Source organism: Lampris incognitus, chromosome 5 (assembly GCF_029633865.1).
Source record: "Lampris incognitus isolate fLamInc1 chromosome 5, fLamInc1.hap2, whole genome shotgun sequence".
In the NCBI taxonomy this organism is placed as follows: Eukaryota; Metazoa; Chordata; class Actinopteri; order Lampriformes; family Lampridae; genus Lampris; species Lampris incognitus.
The window spans coordinates 2,912,937-2,932,936 of record NC_079215.1 but is presented as its reverse complement, the minus strand read 5'-3'; the positions used below and the strand labels follow the sequence as shown (position 1 = coordinate 2,932,936).

General features: G+C 46.8%; 1 protein-coding gene across 1 annotated transcript in view; it reads right to left on the bottom strand.

Annotated features, from left to right (window-relative positions):
• Window positions 1-20,000, bottom strand: part of pitpnc1a (phosphatidylinositol transfer protein cytoplasmic 1a) — a 151,801-nt gene that overhangs the window by 38,035 nt on the left and 93,766 nt on the right. Inside the window, 1 exon segment of the mRNA XM_056280767.1 lies at window positions 2,704-2,852. Coding sequence (XP_056136742.1) covers window positions 2,704-2,852 — 149 coding nt within the window.

Here is a 20,000-nt window from a genome sequence, read left to right as displayed (position 1 = left end):
ATTTCTGCTGCCGGGACGCCCGGGTCAAAGCCGTGCAGCTGGCCCGGACATGCCGGCCTGTCGGCCGTCAGCCACCTGCACACTAACTCACCTCTCATACTCCTCATCACACAGTTTTCTTCTCAAGCTGCATTGCGTAAGTGAATTTGAATCCCGCCCTCTACTGTTCAGCAACGTGAATAACAACAATTATTTTTTTCCCCTCCTTTTTCTCCCCGACTGCACTTGGCCAATTACCCCACCCTTCCGAGCCGTCCCGGTCTCTGCTCCACCCCCTCTGCTGATCCGGGGAGGGCTGCAGACTACCACATGCCTCCTCCCATACATGTGGAGTCACCAGCCACTTCTTTTCACCTGACAGTGAGGAGTTTCACCAGGGGGACGTAGTGCATGGGGGGGGGGGGTCACGCTATTCCCCCCAGTTCCCCCCTCCCCCCTGAAAAGACACCCCGACCGACCAGAGGAGGCGCTAGTGCAGCGACCAGGACACATACCCACATCCGGCTTCCCACCCACAGACACGGCCAATCGTGTCTGTAGGGATGCCGGACCGAGCCGGAGGTAACACGGGGATTTGAACCGGCGATCCCCATGTTGGTAGGCAACAGAATAGACCGCCATGCCACCCAGACGCCCCGAATAACAGCAATTTAAAGCAACCAAAACAAGATAACTCCTTATAAAAGAGCAGCAGAGATCCGGGATACTCTCCTTACTGATAATGTCCCATCATTAGTGATCTGTGGGGGCATCTCACTGCGTTTCAGGCAATACCAGCAGTGCCAGCTGACATTCACAATTCAGTTCACTCGTAATTTAGCTCAGCTCAACTCATACAAGCTTTATTCATCTGTGAAGGGCCTTAATTGGTAAATATGTACTCTGAACTCACACTACATGAATCCCAACACACACCACATCGCCACTGGGGTCACTGGGGTCACTGACACCCCAATAAAACACAAACAGGGGGGTCTATCTGTATGGGAAAGGGGTAGAGAGGCCAATACTGTTTAAAATGTTGATGCCAGGGCGTCCGGGGTAGCGTAGCGGTCTATTCCGTTGCCTACCAACATGGGGATCACTGGTTCGAATCCCCGTGTTACGTCCGGCTTGGTCGGGCGTCCTTACAAACACAATTGGCCGTGTCTGCACTTGGGAAGCTGGATGTGGGTATGTGCCCTGGCCGCTGGACTAGTGCCTCCTCTGGCCGGTCGGGGTGCCTGTTCATGGGGGAGGGGGAACTGGGGGGGATAATCCACTGCACTTGCTGATTCACTATCCCTACATCATCCAGCCTTCTCTCTCTCTCATCTTCTTCATTCATCAGCCCCTCAAAGTATTCCTTCCACCTTCTCAGCACACTCTCCTCGCTTGTCAGCACATTTCCATCTCTATCCTTGATCGCCCTAACTTGCTGCACATCCTTCCCAGCTTGGTCCCTCTGTCTAGCCAGTCGGTACAAGTCCTTTTCTCCTTCCTTAGTGTCTAACCTGTCATACAACTCACCATACGCCTTTTCCTTTGCCTTTGCCACCTCTCTCTTTGCTTTACGCTGCATCTCCTTGTACTCCTGTCTACTTTCTTCATCTGTCTTACTATCCCTCTTCTTCTTTGCCAACCTTTTCCTCTGTATACTTTGCTGTACTTCCTCATTCCACCACCAAGTCTCCTTGTCTTCCTTCCTCTGTCCAGATGACACACCAAGTACCTTCCTAGCTGTCTCCCTCACTATTTCTGCAGTGGTTTTCCAGCCATCTGGCAACTCTTCACTACCACCCAGTGCCTGTCTTAACTCCTGCCTGAACTCCACACAACAGTCTTCCTTCTTCAACTTCCACCATTTGATCTTCGGCTGTGTCTTCACTCGCTTCCTCTTCTTGGTCTCCAAAGTCATCCTACAGACCACCATCTGATGCTGCCTAGCTACGTTCTCCCCTGTCACCACCTTGCAGTCTCCAATCCCTTTTAGATGGCGCCTTCTACATAAGATATAGTCCACCTGTGTGCACTTTCCTCCACTCTTGTACGTCACCCTGTGTTCCTCCCTCTTCTTGAAATATGTATTCACCACAGCCATTTCCATCCTTTTCACAAAACCCACCACCATCTGTCCTTCCACATTCCTCTCCTTGACTCCATACCTTCCCATCACCTCCTCATCACCTCTGTTCCCTTCACCAACATGTCCATTGAAGTCCGCTCCAATCACCCCTCTCTCCTCCTTGGGTACCCTCTCCACCATGTCGTCCAACTCACTCCAGAATTCTTCTTTCTCATCCATCTCACACCCAACTTGCGGGGCATATGCGCTGATAACATTCAGCAATACACCTTCAATTTCCAGCTTCATACTCATCACCCTGTCTGACACTCTCTTCACCTCCAGCACAGAGTCTTTTGCAAAAGAAAAACATGAACGCATCTTTTGACACAAACCCTAATGTATTGATTTACTAGTCTGTGTGTGACTGTGTGTGTGTGTGACTGTGTGTGTGTGTCTTTGTCTATGTGTGGCTTTGTGATTGTGTGTTTGTGCATGTGTGCGAGTGGGAGAGAGATGTGTGAGACAGAGACGGTGCAAGAGAAACAGGTTGAGTCTAAGCAAGACAGCGATAGAACAGACACCAAGGAGGAGCACGTGACAGACACGCAGTAATACAGACAAACCGACAGACGGACAGTTTCTGATGCAACACTGACCTGTTGAGGTAGACTCGTTTCTCGGTGAACTGTCCCTGACCGTGCGTGGGGTCTTCATAGGGTTCATTCTGGACCACCTCCACCCCCTCCCCACGGTCGCTCTGCTCATGGCTGTGTTTACTGATCATGTACAGCTGCCCAATCCGGTACTGGAGGATCAAACACAGACAGCACTGGATGAAACATTGACAGGTACTGACGACGGACGGGTTACGAACCCCAGTATGTAAATACCAATAACTGTAATTACAGCTGATACGGGGAGTTCTCAATAGTTCCTGACTTTGCGCTCCCCTGTGGACAAACGCCGTAGTGTTTTGCAGAAGAACGACTGCACTGCTAGCCGGTGCCTTTGTTTTGAAGGGAAGCGCGAGAGGCGTGGTGCTGTTTTAGACAACGCGTCCACAAGACATACAGCGAGGAGGTGTGTGTGAATGTTCTCATTCATCCAGGTCGTCATGGTTCTCCAAAGGAGGTGAATCAAGGGCAACTGGACTTGGTATTTATCTGTGAAGACGTTTCGCCTCTCATCCAAGAGGCTTCCTCAGTTCGTGCCTTTCTGACTAGACCAAGCTAGTCTGACTGGCTGGGGTCCATGGTGTAAGTTCTCTAAATCTATGGGGACCATGGTATAAGTTCTTTTAAATCTCTGGGGACCATGGTATAAATTCTTTTAAGTCTCTGGGGTCCATGGTGTAAGTTCTCTAAATCTCTGGGGACCATGGTATAAGTTCTTTTAAATCTATGGGGACTATGGTATAAGTTCTTTTAAATCTCTGGGGACCATGGTATAAATTCTTTTAAGTCTCTGGGGTCCATGGTGTAAGTTCTCTAAATCTCTGGGGACCATGGTGTAAGTTCTCTAAATCTATGGGGTCCATGGTATAAGTTCTTTTAAATCTATGGGGACTATGGTATAAGTTCTTTTAAATCTCTGGGGACCATGGTGTAAGTTCTCTAAATCTATGGGGTCCATGGTATAAGTTCTTTTAAATCTCTGGGGACCATGGTATAAGTTCTTTTAAATCTCTGGGGACCATGGTGTAAGTTCTTTTAAATCTCTGGGGACCATGGTGTAAGTTCTTTTAAATCTCTGGGGACCATGGTATAAGTTCTTTTAAATCTCTGGGGACCATGGTATAAGTTCTCTAAATCTCTGGGGTCCATGGTATAAGTTCTCTAAATCTCTGGGGACCATGGTGTAAGTTCTTTTAAATCTCTGGGGACCATGGTATAAGTTCTCTAAATCTCTGGGGTCCATGGTGTAAGTTCTTTTAAATCTCTGGGGTCCATGGTGTAAGTTCTTTTAAATCTCTGGGGTCCATGGTGTAAGTTCTTTTAAATCTCTGGGGACCATGGTATAAGTTCTTTTAAATCTCTGGGGACCATGGTATAAGTTCTTTTAAATCTCTGGGGACCATGGTATAAGTTCTTTTAAATCTCTGGGGACCATGGTATAAGTTCTTTTAAATCTCTGGGGACCATGGTATAAGTTCTTTTAAATCTCTGGGGACCATGGTATAAGTTCTTTTAAATCTCTGGGGACCATGGTATAAGTTCTTTTAAATCTCTGGGGACCATGGTGTAAGTTCTTTTAAATCTATGGGGTCCATGGTATAAGTTCTTTTAAATCTCTGGGGACCATGGTATAAGTTCTCTAAATCTATGGGGACCATGGTGTAAGTTCTTTTAAATCTCTGGGGTCCATGGTGTAAGTTCTTTTAAATCTCTGGGAACCATGGTGTAAGTTCTTTTAAATCTCTGGAGACCATGGTATAAGTTCTTTTAAATCTATGGGGTCCATGGTATAAGTTCTTTTAAATCTCTGGGGACCATGGTATAAGTTCTCTAAATCTATGGGGTCCATGGTATAAGTTCTCTAAATCTCTGGGGACCATGGTATAAGTTCTTTTAAATCTCTGGGGACCATGGTGTAAGTTCTTTTAAATCTATGGGGTCCATGGTGTAAGTTCTTTTAAATCTCTGGGGTCCATGGTGTAAGTTCTTTTAAATCTCTGGGGTCCATGGTGTAAGTTCTTTTAAATCTCTGGGGACCATGGTATAAGTTCTTTTAAATCTCTGGGGACCACGGTATAAGTTCTTTTAAATCTCTGGGGACCATGGTATAAGTTGTTTTAAATCTCTGGGGACCATGGTATAAGTTCTTTTAAATCTCTGGGGACCATGGTATAAGTTCTTTTAAATCTCTGGGGTCCATGGTATAAGTTCTTTTAAATCTCTGGGGACCATGGCATCAGCGGGATCATCCAGCCCGAAGTTTGCATTCAAATCCTTTAACACACAACCTTACTGATCCAGTCGCTTCACGGATGGGCTCGTTGTGTTACGTCGTTCATGCAGAGGCCTCGGCGTCAAACGGAGACGGATAAACTATAAGAGGGAAAAACGCCACGTAGCAACAGTAACTAATCCACATTCACTGTTCTCCCTTATGACACGCTTCACAAGACAGCAATGAAACAGAATTATGAAAACTAAAAACAACAACGTACTGTCACGGTTCATTCAATCAGTCATGTGCTCCGTCTGCTTAATCCAATTCAGAGTCGCAGAGAAAGGATGGAAAACAGACAACCGGAGCAGAAGCAGAACAACACAAGTAAAGTAAAGTAAAGTAAAGTAAAGTAAAGTAAGTAAAGTAAAGTAAAGCTCCACGGAGCACTTTCTTTATCATATAGCCTTAATTACAAGATCCTTGTTGATCATGACTTGACCTTTGGCCCTGGCATCACATTCTGCTTCTTTTTTTTACTTTCCTCCCGTTATATCCAGCCAATTACCCCACCCTTCCGAGCCGTCCCGGTCTCTGCTGCTTCACCCCCTCTGCTGACCCGGGGAGGGCTGCAGTCTACCACATGCCTCCTCCCATACATGTGGAGTCACCAGCCGCTTCTTTCACCTGACAGTGAGGAGTTTCACCAGGGGGGCGTTGCACGTGGGAGAGTCATGCTATTCCCCCCAGTTCCCCCTCCCACCTGAACAGGCACCCCGACCGACCAGAGGAGGCGCTAGTGCAGCGACCAGGACACATACCCACATCCGGCTTCCCACCCACAGACACGGCCAGTTGCATCTGTAGGGACGCCCGACCAAGCCAGAGGCAACATGGGGATTGGAACCGGAGATCCCCATGTTGGTAGCCAACGGAATAGACCACCACACCACCCGGATGGCTGGCATCATATTATTCTAACTCAGCGCTCATCTGTTGTCTCTCTTTTCACTTCTACAGTTGCTCTCAAGTGACGGTTCTCTGATAGTTACAGTCCCGCAGGTCTCTGATAAAGTCAAGACACATTTAAGTTGGAAAAACTTCAGCAAGTTAAGTTAGCTATCCATGTAAAAAGAAAGAAAAAAAATAGTAAACAAGAAAAAGCCTTCTTAAAAATGTTGGCGAGAGAGGCTGAAGTGTGCCTGCAATCTGTTTCAAGCATGTAATTGTGATTTCTGGCAGTCTCCTCACAGACCCCACATCCCACTTTCATTTGATCTTCCATGCGTTTGGAAGTTCAGGATTACGGCAGAAGACTGGGATTTTTAGATAACAAAGAGACGACGGAAATTCAGAGGGAAGAGAGAGAAAGGAAGATATGAGGGGCATGAAAGGAGGGGCACAACTAGGAGGAATAATACAAGGTGAAACAGAAAACAGATTGGTAGAGGAAAAGAAGAGATCAGCAACTGGGGGAGGGAAGGGATTTGGGAGCGGGGGAGAAAGAATCTGAGGAAGATGAAGAGGGAAAATGCAAGAGAGAAGTGCAAGGAAAGAAGGCCGAGGCCACGCTAGAATGATGCTGATCCTGTTATCCCTCAAATGTTTTTAGTGAGGGGAACTGCAGTCCTCTCCCTGCCCAGTCATCTTTTCTGTCATCATCTCTCCCTCTCTTTCCTCACGTCAGCTGCACAGGATGGAGAGAGAGGGAGAGAGGAAGGGAGAGAGTGAGAGAGAGAGAGGGAGAGAGAGAGAGGAAGGGAGAGTGAGAGAGAGAGAGAGGGAGAGAGAGAGAGGGAGAGAGGGAGAGAGAGAGAGACAGAGAGAGGAAGGGAGAGAGTGAGAGAGAGAGAGGGAGAGAGGGAGAGAGAGAGAGAGAGAGAGAGAGGAGAGAGAGAGAGAGAGAGAGAGAGAGAGAGAGAGGAAGGGAGAGAGTGAGAGAGAGGGAGGGAGAGAGGGAGAGAGAGGAAGGGAGAGAGTGAGAGAGACAGAGAGAGAGAGAGACAGAGAGAGGAAGGGAGAGAGAGAGAGAGACAGAGAGAGAGAGAGACAGAGAGAGGAAGGGAGAGAGACAGAGAGAGACAGAGACAGAGAGAGGGAGGGAGAGAGAGAGAGAGAGAGGAAGGGAGAGAGTGAGAGAGAGAGAGGGAGAGAGGGAGAGAGAGGAAGGGAGAGAGTGAGAGAGACAGAGAGAGAGAGAGACAGAGAGTGAGAGAGAGAGAGTGAGAGAGAGAGAGGGAGAGACAGAGAGAGAGGAAGGGAGAGAGTGAGAGAGAGAGAGGGAGAGAGAGACAGAGAGAGGAAGGGAGAGAGTGAGAGAGAGAGAGAGGAAGGGAGAGAGAGAGAGGAAGGGAGAGAGTGAGAGAGAGAGAGAGGAAGGGAGAGAGAGAGAGGAAGGGAGAGAGAGACTGGTCGAGAGACAGCTGGAGCAACATACAGTCAGGGGGCAGTGTAGCACTCCCGGCTGAATGACGGTCTGACTCTTTCACTGATGCTTCCCAGAAGTTTGTTGGCGTTATACAACCTCCTTTTCTTCCCTTGTCTCCTTTTGCTCGGTGACCACACCGTAAGTGTAGTGGTATGTGTGATGGTCGCTGCACTAGCGCCTCCTCTGGTCGGTCGGGGCGCCTGTTCGGGGGGGGGACTGGGGGGAATGGTGCGATCCTCCCACGCACTACGTCCCCCTGGTGAAACTCCTCACTGTCAGGTGAAAGCCCAGATGGCGACTCCACATGTATCGGAGGAGACCGGGAGGGCTTGGAAGAGCGGGGTAATTAGCCAGATACAATTGGGAGGAAAAAGGGGACAAATTTAAAACAAAACAAAACCAAAAAAAAAACCCTACCGGCCTAAGCCTAACCTAATCCTAACCCTAACTCTACCCCCATGTCGTAGGCCCATGAATAAGTGAGGGCCGTCCCCAAAAATATCCTCACTTTGCAAAAATGTCTCCGCTTTCATGGTTAAAACCTCAGACTGACCCTCAAAAACAGAGGTGAACAACAACAACAAGCCTATGGGAAGGATGCAGCATCATGCAGCTAGACGCCTTTTATTGGAGCGGTTGAAAGTCCTGTGCTCCGGGGTCATGCTCCGGGGTCATGCTCCGGGGTCAGGATTTGCTGATGGAGAGGACGGTGGTAAACTGGTTATAGCTACATTCATTTCATGGGTATCAAAGCTTATAGGAACACTCATCGATCAATGCCACATACACATACAGTGGCATATATATATATATATATATAATATAAATAAAGCGAGACTGTCTGTTTGTATGTTCCCTTAAAATTCCAGAAATACTCATTGTAGAACAAACAGAAAGGTATCTTTAGAATCGGCACGTTTGGAGGATCGCACAGTTCGACAAATATTTCAAAAACCAAGTAAAAAACGTGATTTATTTGCGAAATTGAGTTTATTTTGTGGCAAGCGCTAGCTCTCTCTCCCCGGTCATCTAAGCCTCTCTCTCTCTTCTTCTCTCTCGATTACCGAGGTGTACTATAACCCACTGACCACAGCGACACCTACAGGTCAATATATATATATATATATATATATAAAGCAAGAGTGTATGTTTGTATGTTTGCGTAAAACTCAAGAAATACTCATTGTAGAACAAAAGCAAAGGTATCTTTAGAATCAGCACTTTCCAAGGATTGCACAGTTTGAAAAATATTTCAAAAACCAAGTAAACATTTTGATTTATTTGCGAAATTCAATTTATTCTGTGGCAAAATGTGGCATCTTTTATATATTCGATGCCATACATTGTTACGTCATATCAATCAAAGGAATTTTCCAGCCTCGATGGCAGGGTTATTAGTGCACATCGTCACCCTGGATTGGAGGTTGCAAGAGTGACAGCGGTGAGCACTCTTAACTACTTATCACAAAGCACGTGACAATTTTTTGCTGCCACAACACACGCAATGCGGTTTACCCTGAGGCGCTTGAGCACTGAACAATTAATACACACACTGGCAAAGAAGCTTGATGAATGGATTGAAAATTATGACATTCGGTAATTCTCGTTAATAAGATTCGATTATTCGATATTTGTTTATCACATGTGTCATATCATAAATTATTCTATATTTCATCATCGATTATATCGTAAAGATCAGATTGTGTTGGTCGTTTTGGTGAGAACATTTTCCCCGGGCCGGGTACCTCTGCTAGTATATGTATATGTATGTGTATATGTATGTGTGTGTGTGTATGTGTGTATGTATATACACACACACACACACACACACACACACACACACATATATATATATATATATATATATATATATATATATATATATATATGTAGGATTTTTTTAATGCATATCAGTTTTTGTTTTTTTGGTGAATGCAACCTTTATTGTCATATAACAAAACAATTTCCCAGAATGCATTAGGGCTTCAGTGATATGACTACTGAGAAGTTTTAGAGAGACCACTGTGGTTCTACTGCTCCAGATCCAGGACTTTTGCAGGTTCTTAAGATTCTACTGAATCTGCACCCAGTTCCGAGTCCACGAAGGCCTCAGCCCAGCCTCTGTTCCCGCTGTGCAGAGGGTTTGGGATGGACACCAGGCCCGGGTCAGGCCCGGGTTAGCCCCCTCCTCACTGAATCTTCAGAACCAACAGAACCTGCAAAAATCCTGGATCTGGAGCAGTAGAACCACGATGATTTCTCTGAAACTTCTCAATAGTCGTATCACTGGAGCCCTAATGCATTCTGGGAAATTGTTTTGTAATATTAACAATACAAGGGTTGTGTTCACGAAAAACAAAGAAAAACTGAAATGCGTTAAAGTTTTTTTCCTACATCCATCTTAATATTCCACTTCTCATTTGTTGAGCACTTTTATCAACACCATTGATGGTTTCCGAAAAAAAACACTACATATTATATATATATAAATACATAAATACATATATATATATATACACACACACACACACACTAAAGAATGTCCCCGTGGGGTTTAAACATCTGTACAAGTGGCTGCATCAGCGCTCGTCCTCACACACTCCATGTTCAGTTCAGTGTCGGTCACTTGTTTCTCCACGGACGCCTGAGGGTGCAGCCGAGTACCACAACGACTCACTTCCTGTACATACTCCCTCCAAGGCCTCGCTACGCTTGGGTATACATAGCACTCCAGCACATGACGCACACACACACACACACACACACACACACACACAGAACAAGCAACAAAAAAGGAAAAAGAGACAGCTCAGCACAGAGGAGGGCCTGCTAGAGAGCCCGGTGTAATGCCCGGTGTCATGGCCCCAGATGACTGATCATGAGCACAGCACCGACCAGAACCTCTTCTGCTACCACAGCACACCTGGTACCTGGGATGAAGAAGCTGCTGCCAGAAGCTTCTCACCTTCGTCACTACGGCACAGTGTAACGGCTGTGTGCGTTTTTGAGACCTGACCTCTGTGTGGAGTCTGCATGTTCTCCCCGTGTCTGCGTGGGTTTCCTCCGGGGGCTCCGGTTCCCTCCCACAGTCCAGAGACATGTAGGTCAGGTGACTCAAAGACATGTAGGTCAGGTGACTCAAAGACATGTAGGTCAGGTGACTCAAAGACATGTAGGTCAGGTGACTCAAAGACATGTGGGTCAGGTGAATCAGCCGTACTATATTGTCGCTAGGTGTGAATGTGTGTGTGTGTGGGCCCTGTGTGATGGACTGGCGGTCTGTCCAGGGTGTCTCCCCGCCTGCTGCCCAGTGACTGCTGGGACAGGCTGCAGCATCCCTGCGACCCTGAGAGCAGGATAAACGGTTGGGGTAATGGATGGATGGATGGATGGATGGATGGATGGATGGATGGATGGATGGACGTAGTGGTACATGGTCCAAAAGCTGGGGGACCTCTGGTTTAGAGTGTGGCCTCGGCCCGGCTGGGCGTGCTCGCCGCCAGAGTTCATGTAGGGACTGCAGTATTGAGTTAATGTGGTTTTGAGTTAATGTGCTAATGTAGTTTACTGTGGGTTGAGTGAAGCCAGCGCAGGAGCGGTATCAGATAGCACACGAGCATGTATTATTCATCCCAGGGACACAGGACCCGCCACGCTCCACCAAGCAGGCCAACTTATGGGGCTAAAACTGCCAACTCTGAAGGGACGAGGGGTTTGTCTACCAACTGACCAGAAACCAGTTTTGAAAGTCTCCCCACCAATAGACCAAGCCGGAGGTAACACAGAGATTCGAACCGACGATCCCCTTGTTGGTAGGCAACGGAATAGACCGCTACACCACCTGGACGCCCACATCTGGAAATGTATTATGTTATTATGTTATATTATGTTATTATGTTATATTATGTTATATTTTGTTATGTTATATTATATGATGTTATATTATGTTATTATGTTATATTATGTTATTATGTTATATTATATGATGTTATGTTATGTTATATTATATTATGTTCTATTATGTTATTATGTTATATTATATTATGTTATTATATTATATTATGTTATGTTATATTATGTTATATTATATTGTTATGTTATGTGATATTATGTTATGTTATGTTATATCATGTTATATCATGTTATATTATATTATGTTATATTATGTTATATTGTTATATTATGTTATGTTATATTATGTTATTATGTTATATTATATTATGTTATTATGTTATATTATGTTATAATATATCATGTTATATTATAGTATGTTATATTGTTATATTGTTATGTTATATCATGTTATATTATGTTATATTATATCATGTTATATCATGTTATATTATAGTATGTTATATTGTTATGTTATGTTATGTTATATTATGTTATTATGTTATATTATATTATATTATGTTATATTATGTTATATTATATTGTTATATTATGTTATTATGTTATATTATATTATGTTCTATTATGTTATTATGTTATATTATATTATGTTATGTTATATTATATTATGTTCTATTATGTTATTATGTTATATTATATTATGTTATTATGTTATATTATGTTATGTTATATTATGTTATTATGTTATATTATATTGTTATGTTATGTGATATTATGTTATGTTATGTTATATCATGTTATATTATGTTATATTATATTATGTTATATTGTTATATTATGTTATGTTATATTATGTTATTATGTTATATTATATTATGTTATTATGTTATATTATGTTATAATATATCATGTTATATTATAGTATGTTATATTGTTATATTGTTATATCATGTTATATTATATCATGTTATATCATGTTATATTATAGTATGTTATATTGTTATGTTATGTTATTATGTTATATTATATTATGTTATATTATGTTATATTATATTATATTATGTTATGTTATATTATGTTATATTATTATGTTATATTATATTGTTATGTTATGTGATATTATGTTATGTTATATTATGTTATATTATATCATGTTATATTATGTTATATTATATTATGTTATATTGTTATATTATGTTATGTTATATTATGTTATTGTGTTATATTATGTTATATTATATCATGTTATATTATGTTATATTATATCATGTTATATTATAGTATGTTATATTGTTATGTTGTTATATTATGTTATTATGTTATATTATATTATGTTATATTATGTTATTATGTTATATTATGTTATATTATATTATGTTATATTATGTTATATTATGTTATATTATATCATGTTATGTTATATTATGTTATATTATATTATGTTATATTATGTTATTATGTTTGCTTTGCTGCCCCCCCCCCCCCCCTTCACGCTGTCAGGGTAAGAACTGTCAGGTGCAAGTAAACAATATAACAAGCAGCAAGAGCGTACCCTTTCCATATGTCCAACGTTGTGTCCTTTTTCTCTTGATCTGTGATCCTGCTGATGACGGTGAGACTTTGAGAATGTTGGCCAGAAGTTATGTAACGATTCCCTCGACAGCACAGACGGCGGTCTTGGTGATGAATCTACTGGGAGCTGTTGTGAACCTGGATACTTTTTTGTTTTCCTGGCTTGTTTGTTTCTTTAAGTACCTGACTGTTTTGTGATTTGTAACTGCCAAAAGAGGCGCGAGGTGAAGTGTTTGTAATCATCTTTGTTAAATCCTCTGGCTGCCAATAAAAAGCAAAATAAAAAAACAGTAACTGGTTCAACTCGTATCGTCTGTTCGACAAGAAACGTCCGTTTCCATTCACCTCTTCCTCAGTGCTCATGAGCCCCGGCAGTCGTCAACACCTAGAAACATGGATGAGCTGCATGACTGGTCTGGCCTTGCCAAGGTCGAGGTCTGTCCAGCGTGTGAAGCCTGTGAGGTATGCAGAGGAAGACGCTCGACCGTCTTCAGGGACAACCCACCTCTGAACCTGAAGACGTTACTCAGCAACAAAACCCTACCGCTGCGTTTACACGCCGTTAGAACACCTGGGTTTATTGTGTTAGTGCGACTAAACCTGCACTTTTACAACACATGTAAACGTGTTAGTCCCACTGAAGTCGTACTAAATCTAGTTTCTGGAGGTGGGACTAACACACCTAGATGATGCGGTTGGGGGTGGATTTACTCTGGCATGTCTACGCTTCAGTTGGCCCTGAACTGGCCTAGGTGTTCTGCACATGATCCACAGTTCCCACGGCGGTCTTTCATCCAATAGCAACCAGCTGAAAGGGAGCATATCACCCCCTGCCGTACCGGGGTGGGACATACTTCCGTCACTGAATCGATTCTCCCCGGTTCTTGTATACTGGGTCGACAACAGTAGTCCAGTTACACGGCCTAGCGGCGCTGTAGCTCCCCTTTACTGTGCATGTAAACGCAGCCTGTGTTTGTACTGACCAGCTCCCCCCATGGAGGCAAAACAGACACAAGGGCTTTGAAAACGTTATTGCAGAGTAGCGGCTGCTCTGGTAAAGGTAGCGAGCATCCTCAGAACAAGACTCATCATTTAGCAACCAGACACGCCGCGCAGTGAAGCAACAAAACCTCTTTGTTCACTTTCTCTGTTGACAGTCTGCTGCAGCTTTTCAGGCTCAAACGGCAACAACATCCATCTGATCCCAGGGTCCAATCACTGCTTTTCAAGACTGATCCAAGGGGGGCGCCGGGGGGTCGAGAAAAGACTCAGCAGGACAACAACGCCGGCAGAGACAAACTCATAAATCTGACACGGCAGACTGGAGGTTCCACTATCCTGAGACAACATCTGGCATATGCCTGCATGTCGGGCACCCGTCACACACCGTACAGCTCCCGACACAACCGACCCCGGCAGTCAAGCCGCCTTTCTGTCTTCTAGCCCTGCACCGTATTCCGGAGCCACAAGGCTTTAAAATCACATCACATCCTGAGCAACAACAACCCCCCTCACACCTCCGAGTCAGATCCACGGTGAAATAACCCTATCAGGAAACAACAGAAGGACAAACCTCAGGAGGAGAAGCGGGAGAGAATTCCCTCCTCCGGCACGGCGAGATACGCAATTACACAGGCGGTAACACAAGTTAGTGTTCTAGTTGCCGCACACCAAAGCCATGATTGCTTGCGTCCGGCTGCCCACCGCTGCTCGGGTGTGTGTTCAGGATGGGTTACATGCAGAAGAGGAATTTCCCCTGGGCGAGCAACAAAGTCCATGTTATCTCTTAAAGAAATACAAGCAAACAAGCCATCTTCTGTGTGTCTGAAACACCGCCAACATGTGGGAAAGTATCTGCCGAATCTGTGAGTGTGAAACCACAACCCTTACTTCCTGGTTTGCTGCTGCCTTGGGTGGGCTCCCCTGAAACAGGCTAAACAGCTTGGTTAAGAAAACGTGAAAAACATCACTACATGCAGCTGCTGTGGCGACAGCCACCGAATGCCATATGTACACTACTCAGTATCATGGCTGCTAACGGAGTATCGTCCCCACAACATGCATTCATTCACTCATCTTCAGCCACTTCTCCGGGGTCGGGTCGCGGGGGCAGCAAGCTAAGTAGGGCACTCCAGACCTCCCTCTCCCCAGCAACACCCTCCAGCTCCTCCTGGGGGATCCCAAGGTGTTCCCAGGCCAGATTGGACATGTACTCCCTCCAGCGAGTTCTGGGTCTACCCCGGGGTCTCCTCCCAGTTGGCTGTGCCCGGTAAACCTCCAAAGGAAGGAGCCCAGGAGGCATCCTGATCAGATGCTGAACCACCTCAACTGGCTCCTTTCAACACGAAGGAGCAGCGGCTCTACTCCGAGCTCCCTCCGGATGTCTGAGCTCCTCACCCTATCTCTAAGGCTGAGCCCAGACACCCTACGGAGGAAACTCATTTCAGCTGCTTGTATCCACGATCTCACCCTTTCAGTCACTACCCAAAGCTCCTGACCATAGGTGAGGGTTGGAACCAGGACTGACTGGTGAATTGAGAGCTTTGCCTTCCGGCTCAGCTCCCTCTTCACCACAACGGTCCGGTACAACGTCCACATTACTGCTGATGCTGCACCAATCCACCTGTCAATCTCCCGCTTCATCCTCCCCTCACTCAACAACAATATATAAAGATGAGGTTGAAAATCGAAATTTGTGCCATCTTACAGTGTTCAAAATATTTCTCGGGTGATGTTTCATTTTTCACTTCTTCTAATACAAGGAATTATTTGCACCTAGCAGAGGCCGAGATGACGCGTCGATGCATCATGGCTGCTGCAGCATGCAGGATCGCTCCAGACCAGCTATAAAACACCCCAATGTACTGCTGGGGGAAGTGATATGAATAAACAACCACAGCCGCATTAAGCCCCACGATCAATATGCAGCCTATCTGACCCCCCCCCCCCCCCAGCATGCTGACATGGTCGATAAGGCTGGGCACCATCATCGAGGAAGTCAGCGCAAAGGAAGTGGAGGAGAAGAAGAAGGAGCAGGATGTAGAGTAGGAGGGCAGCTAGAGTACGACAAGATGGAGATGGGAAGGGTTAGGAGGAGGAGGCGAAGAGGGCGGGACGGAGGAGGATTAAAAGGAGAGGGAAGATGAGCGGAGGAGCATTAATAATAGTGATAAAAGTGAGAGTACGGTTTTATGTATGGAGGGCCTTTAAGGGTAGTCAAAGACGCTTTACACGAGTTAAAATGAACATAAAAGCAACACACCAAAAACACAACGCACAGTCACCCATTAAAAGCAATTCTGATAAGGTGAGTTTTGATTAACGATGTTTGTGGAGGGGTTTCCAGAGCGAGGGGGCAGCTATGCAGAAGGCTCTGTCACTCCAGGTCCGGGGCTTGGTCCTGTATGGCGGAGACAGGAACTCTGTCACCTCAGGTCTGGGGCTTGGTCCTGTATGGCGGAGACAGGAACTCTGTCACCTCAGGTCTGGGGCTTGGTCCTGTATGGCGGAGACAGGAACTCTGTCACCTCAGGTCCGGGGCTTGGTCCTGTATGGCGGAGACAGGAACTCTGTCACCCCAGGTCCAGGGCTTGGTCCTGTATGGCGGAGACAGGAACTCTGTCACCTCAGGTCCGGGGCTTGGTCCTGTATGGTTCGAGACAGGAACTCTGTCACCTCAGGTCTGGGGCTTGGTCCTGTATGGTTCGAGACAGGAACTCTGTCACCCCAGGTCCGGGGCTTGGTCCTGTATGGTGGAGACAGGAACTCTGTCACCCCAGGTCTGGGGCTTGGTCCTGTATGGCGGAGACAGGAACTCTGTCACCCCAGGTCCGGGGCTTGGTCCTGTATGGTTCGAGACAGGAACTCTGTCACCTCAGGTCCGGGGCTTGGTCCTGTATGGCGGAGACAGGAACTCTGTCACCCCAGGTCCGGGGCTTGGTCCTGTATGGTTCGAGACAGGAACTCTGTCACCCCAGGTCCGGGGCTTGGTCCTGAATGGCGGAGACAGGAACTCTGTCACCCCAGGTCCGGGGCTTGGTCCTGTATGGCGGAGACAGGAACTCTGTCACCCCAGGTCCGGGGCTTGGTCCTGTATGGTGGAGACAGGAACTCTGTCACCCCAGGTCTGGGGCTTGGCCATGTATGGTTCGAGACAGGAACTCTGTCACCTCAGGTCCGGGGCTTGGCCATGTATGGTTTGAGACAGGAGGTTGGCATCGGAGCAGTGAAGGCTGCAGGAAGGAGTATGGTAGTGCATCAGGTCGGTGAGGTAGGAGGGGGCCTGGTTACGGAGGGGTTAATGAGTAAGGAGGCCTTTGAATCGGAGCCGTTGTGGGACAGGGAGTCATTATTGATATTTTGGGGGCCAAAAACTCAAAATTTACCTTTGGGTGGTTTGGAAAAGCATTGGAAAATCCACCCATCCATCTATCCATCCATCCATCCATCCATCCACCCACCCATCCATCCATCCATCTATCCATCCCTCCACAGCAGGCTGTGTCTGCATGGGCCCGCACTGAATGATGCTGCGAGCCATGGCAACCCAACCGGACATTTGTTTGGTACCAGAAACAAAAGCAGGGGGGGGGGGCAGGAAAAATAAAGGCTTTGGGGAAAAAGCATGGACCGAGAAAAGCCTGCACTAGCACACACACAGCAGAAATAACTAAGTGGGAAGGACTCGCTTTGTTTCTAAGGGAACCATGTCAGAAATCCAAGCAGGAGAAGCCGTCCTGGCTTCCGCGGCTGCAGGAGGTGGCCAAGAACCTGTAGGCAGCGTGGTTGATGCAACCCATCGGTGCCACAGGACGGCTGGTGGACATCAGGCACTGATTTTATGAACAGCCAGAGTCTCTGCAGCATCTGCCAGAAACCTGCTGACAAAGTAAAATGCAAAAGCCCAGCGGGGTCGGCTCATTGTGGTCTTGAGAGGCCCGCGTGCCGACGCCCATCATGTCATCATACTGGAAACCAGCGTTTCGAAGGAGCCGTTGCATTTTTCAAGGGGTGCAATTCCCTTTTCCCTTCACGAGTACAGAAATGTTGTCCTCGAACCTGCGTGTATCTACATGCCCAGTCCCCCTCAAGAGGCACTACCACGTTACAGTGTCCTTCAGCAAGGTGCTAACGACTCCCATTGCCCTCTCTACTGTCATTTACATGTCAAAAATATCTCAAATTGGGCGCCCGGGTAGTGTACTGGTCTATTCTGTTGCCTACCAACACGAGATCGCTGGTTCGAATCCCTGTGTTATCTCCGGCTTGGTCGGGCGTCCCTACAGACACAATTGGCTGTGTCTGTGGGTGGGAAGCCGGATGTGGGTATGTGTCCTAGTCACTGCACTAGCGCCTCCTCTGGTTGGTCGGGGCGCCGGTTCAGGGGGAGGGGGAACTGGGGGGAATAGCGTGATCCTCCCATGCGCTACGTCCCCCTGGTGAAACTCCTCACTGTCAGGTGAAAAGAAGCGGCTGGTGACTCCACATGTATGGGAGGAGGCATGTGGTAGTCTGCAGCCCTCCCCGGATCAGCAGAGGGGGTGGAGCAGAGACCGGGATGGCTTGGAGTAGTGGGGTAATTGGCTGGGTGCAACTGGGGAGAAAAAAATTCCCCAAAGAAATGTCTCAAATTTCAAGACTACTGGGGAGGGGCGGAATAAAGGTTCATGCGATGTATAGGACACAGGAACTCCATCCATCCATCCATCCATCATCCATCCATCCATCATCCATCCATCATCCATCATCCATCCATCATCCGAACCACTTATCCTGCTCTCAGGGTTGCTGGAGCCTATCCCAGCAGTCATTGGGCGGCAAGTGGGGAGACACCCTGGACAGGCTGCCAGGCCATCACACAGGACCGACACACACACACACACACACACACACACACACACACACACACACACACACACACACACACACACACACACACACACACACACACACACACCTAGGGACAATTTAGTACAGCTGATCCACCTGACCTACAGGTCTTTGGACTGTGGGAGGAAACCGGACCCCCGGAGGAAACCCACACAGACACGGGGAGAACATGCAGACTCCACACAGAGGACGACCCGGGACGACCCCCAAGGTTGGACTACCCCGGGGCTCGAACCCAGGACCTTCTAGCTGGGAGGTGACCGTGCTAACCACTGCACCACCGTGCCACAGGAGCTGCCATTCTAAAACACATCCCTGCCTCTTGCCTCTCCTTTCCCGCCAGTTCCGGTCGGTTCTGATGGGGTGTTAAAGTGAAATAGCACTCTCGGGGTGGCGCCGTGTCTGGGACACGAGAGGTGCAAATAAGACATGTCTATCCGTCCACTCTCCCACGTCGGCTCGCCTCACCGGTCAACAGGCCTGTCCAGCACCTGATTCTGTGTTGCGGTCGGACGTAGACTCAGATGCTGTGGTGAAGGCAGCAATACACAACATTTAACCAACACAACACAACATTTCATACATCCAGCAGCCCGTACATTCACCTACTGTGTGTGTGTGTGTGTGTGTGTGTGTATGTGTGTGTGTATGTATGTGTGTGTATGTGTGTGTGTGTACTTTCGATGGTTTCATTTATAGTCCACAAACCAAATTCAAATATATTTTCCATTACATTTCAAATTAACCCGCAGTTTGAACTGCACTGTAATTACTTCCGCAGGTCTGATCCTCTCCCCCCCTCCAGCCCCACCCCCTCAAGAGCGTGAGCCCTACCTACGGATCGGCCGCTGCATTAGCGTAGCGACGGCGGGAGAGACCATCTGCAGGAGCGCGGAGGGGAGAGGTGGAAGATTGAAGAGCTGCAGCTTGGGATCAGATTGATCCAGCCTGCTTCCGGAAACAACGTGCCAAGTGAGAGTAATAACACTTTGTCTGTGTGTGTGTGTGTGTCTGTGTGTGTGTGTGTGTGTGTGTGTGTGTGTGTGTGTTGGCTGAGTGCATGTGGCTCAGGGGAGATAGCGAAGGGCTAACGGACACGGGGTGATTTATGTGAGTGTTTCAGCACTGTGCAGAAGCAGAGCCCCACATCCTGCAGAGCGCGGTGTGCAGACCTGCTCGTGTCCAGTGGTTCTGGACTCACCCTGCAGAGCGCGGTGTGCAGACCTGCTCGTGTCCAGTGGTTCTGGACTCACCCTGCAGAGCGCGGTGTGCAGACCTGCTCCTGTCCAGTGGTTCTGGACTCATCCTGCAGAGCGCGGTGTG